The sequence below is a fragment of the Oncorhynchus gorbuscha genome, linkage group LG04 (genome assembly GCF_021184085.1).
Source record: "Oncorhynchus gorbuscha isolate QuinsamMale2020 ecotype Even-year linkage group LG04, OgorEven_v1.0, whole genome shotgun sequence".
Taxonomy (NCBI): Eukaryota; Metazoa; Chordata; class Actinopteri; order Salmoniformes; family Salmonidae; genus Oncorhynchus; species Oncorhynchus gorbuscha.
The window spans coordinates 73565296-73566560 of record NC_060176.1 but is presented as its reverse complement, the minus strand read 5'-3'; the positions used below and the strand labels follow the sequence as shown (position 1 = coordinate 73566560).

Here is a 1265-nt window from a genome sequence, read left to right as displayed (position 1 = left end):
AGTGGATCAAACATGTAAATCTACAGGACGTTTAGGCCACTCCTGAATATATGTCAGTGTCTTAGTGTACATTTATTGGCCACTTCCCACCTGATAAAGCAGCTGTATCTTTACTGAACCAGCTAATCATAGCCTGACCTACAGTATAACCAATCATCTGTCCTGTCCTATTCTCTTCTAACCTGCTATCTAGCCAGACCCTCCAACCTCCCTCCCCCTCTCTGTAAGCACTGGGCAACAGTTTCCTCCCTGTCCAACAGCCCCTCCTATGGCAACGCCCCTGTCCAACAGCCCCTCCTCAACGCCCCTGTCCAACAGCCCCTCCTATGGTAACGCCCCTGTCCAACAGCCCCTCCTATGGCAACGTCCCTGTCCAACAGCCCCTCCTATGGCAACGCCCCTGTCCAACAGCCCCTCCTATGGCAACTCCCCTGTCCAACAGCCCCTCCTATGGCAACGTCCCTGTCCAACAGCCCCTGCTATGGCAACGTCCCTGTCCAACAGCCCCTCCTATTGCAACGCCCCTGTCCAACAGCCCTCCTATGGCAAAAACCCTGTCCAACAGCCCCTCCTATGGCAACCCCCCTGTCCCACAGCATTTCCTCTGGGGACCCCGTCCCCCCGTCCCTCCGTCCCACAGCCTTTCTTCTGGAGACCCCGTCTCCCCCTGTCCCACAGCATTTCCTCTGGGGACCCCGTCCCCCTCCCCCTCCGGCCCCCTCCGTCCCACAGCCTCTCCTCTGGGGACCCCGTCCCCCTCCGTCCCACAGCCTCTCCTCTGGGGACCCCCCTGAACACCCTAGTCCTTCAGTGCTCACTGAGTCCCTTCTGCTGCTCACCCACCCTCCCCCTTCCATTCTGTGCATGACAGGCCATGTTGACTTGTCTGGTACATACTGTACTTAATCAGACCGAGGGCTGGTTTCAATCCGTATCGTGGAAGTGTCCCAGAAGGTCCGCGTAAACATTGAAAGGTAATTTACGACTGTGCCATCATATGCAGCTTTTATCTTGAATGCCTTTAATTCTCAATTGCGCTACGAAATGGATCTTCAGCACTACGGATTGAATAGAACCCCTAGTGGATAACTGTGATAACTATAGTTCTGGAAGGCCAAAGAGATTGACCCCAGGCACAGAAGTATCCCCCTAGCAGTAGAGGAGATGATGTTACAGCAGTCAATGTACAGATAGAACAGTACTCTACACAGCACAGTCATTTCACATTGCTATGCTCTTCATTTTGACTCACTCTTCCCCTTCAC

The 1265-nt window shown here is 54.1% G+C and overlaps 1 protein-coding gene across 1 annotated transcript; it reads left to right on the top strand.

Annotated features, from left to right (window-relative positions):
- The first annotated feature begins 268 nt into the window (after window positions 1-268).
- Window positions 269-868, top strand: LOC124033049 (repetitive proline-rich cell wall protein 2-like). Its single transcript, XM_046344971.1, has one exon. The coding sequence runs from the start codon at window positions 269-271 to the stop codon at window positions 866-868; it is 600 nt and encodes a 199-aa protein (XP_046200927.1).
- Window positions 869-1265: the final 397 nt, after the last annotated feature.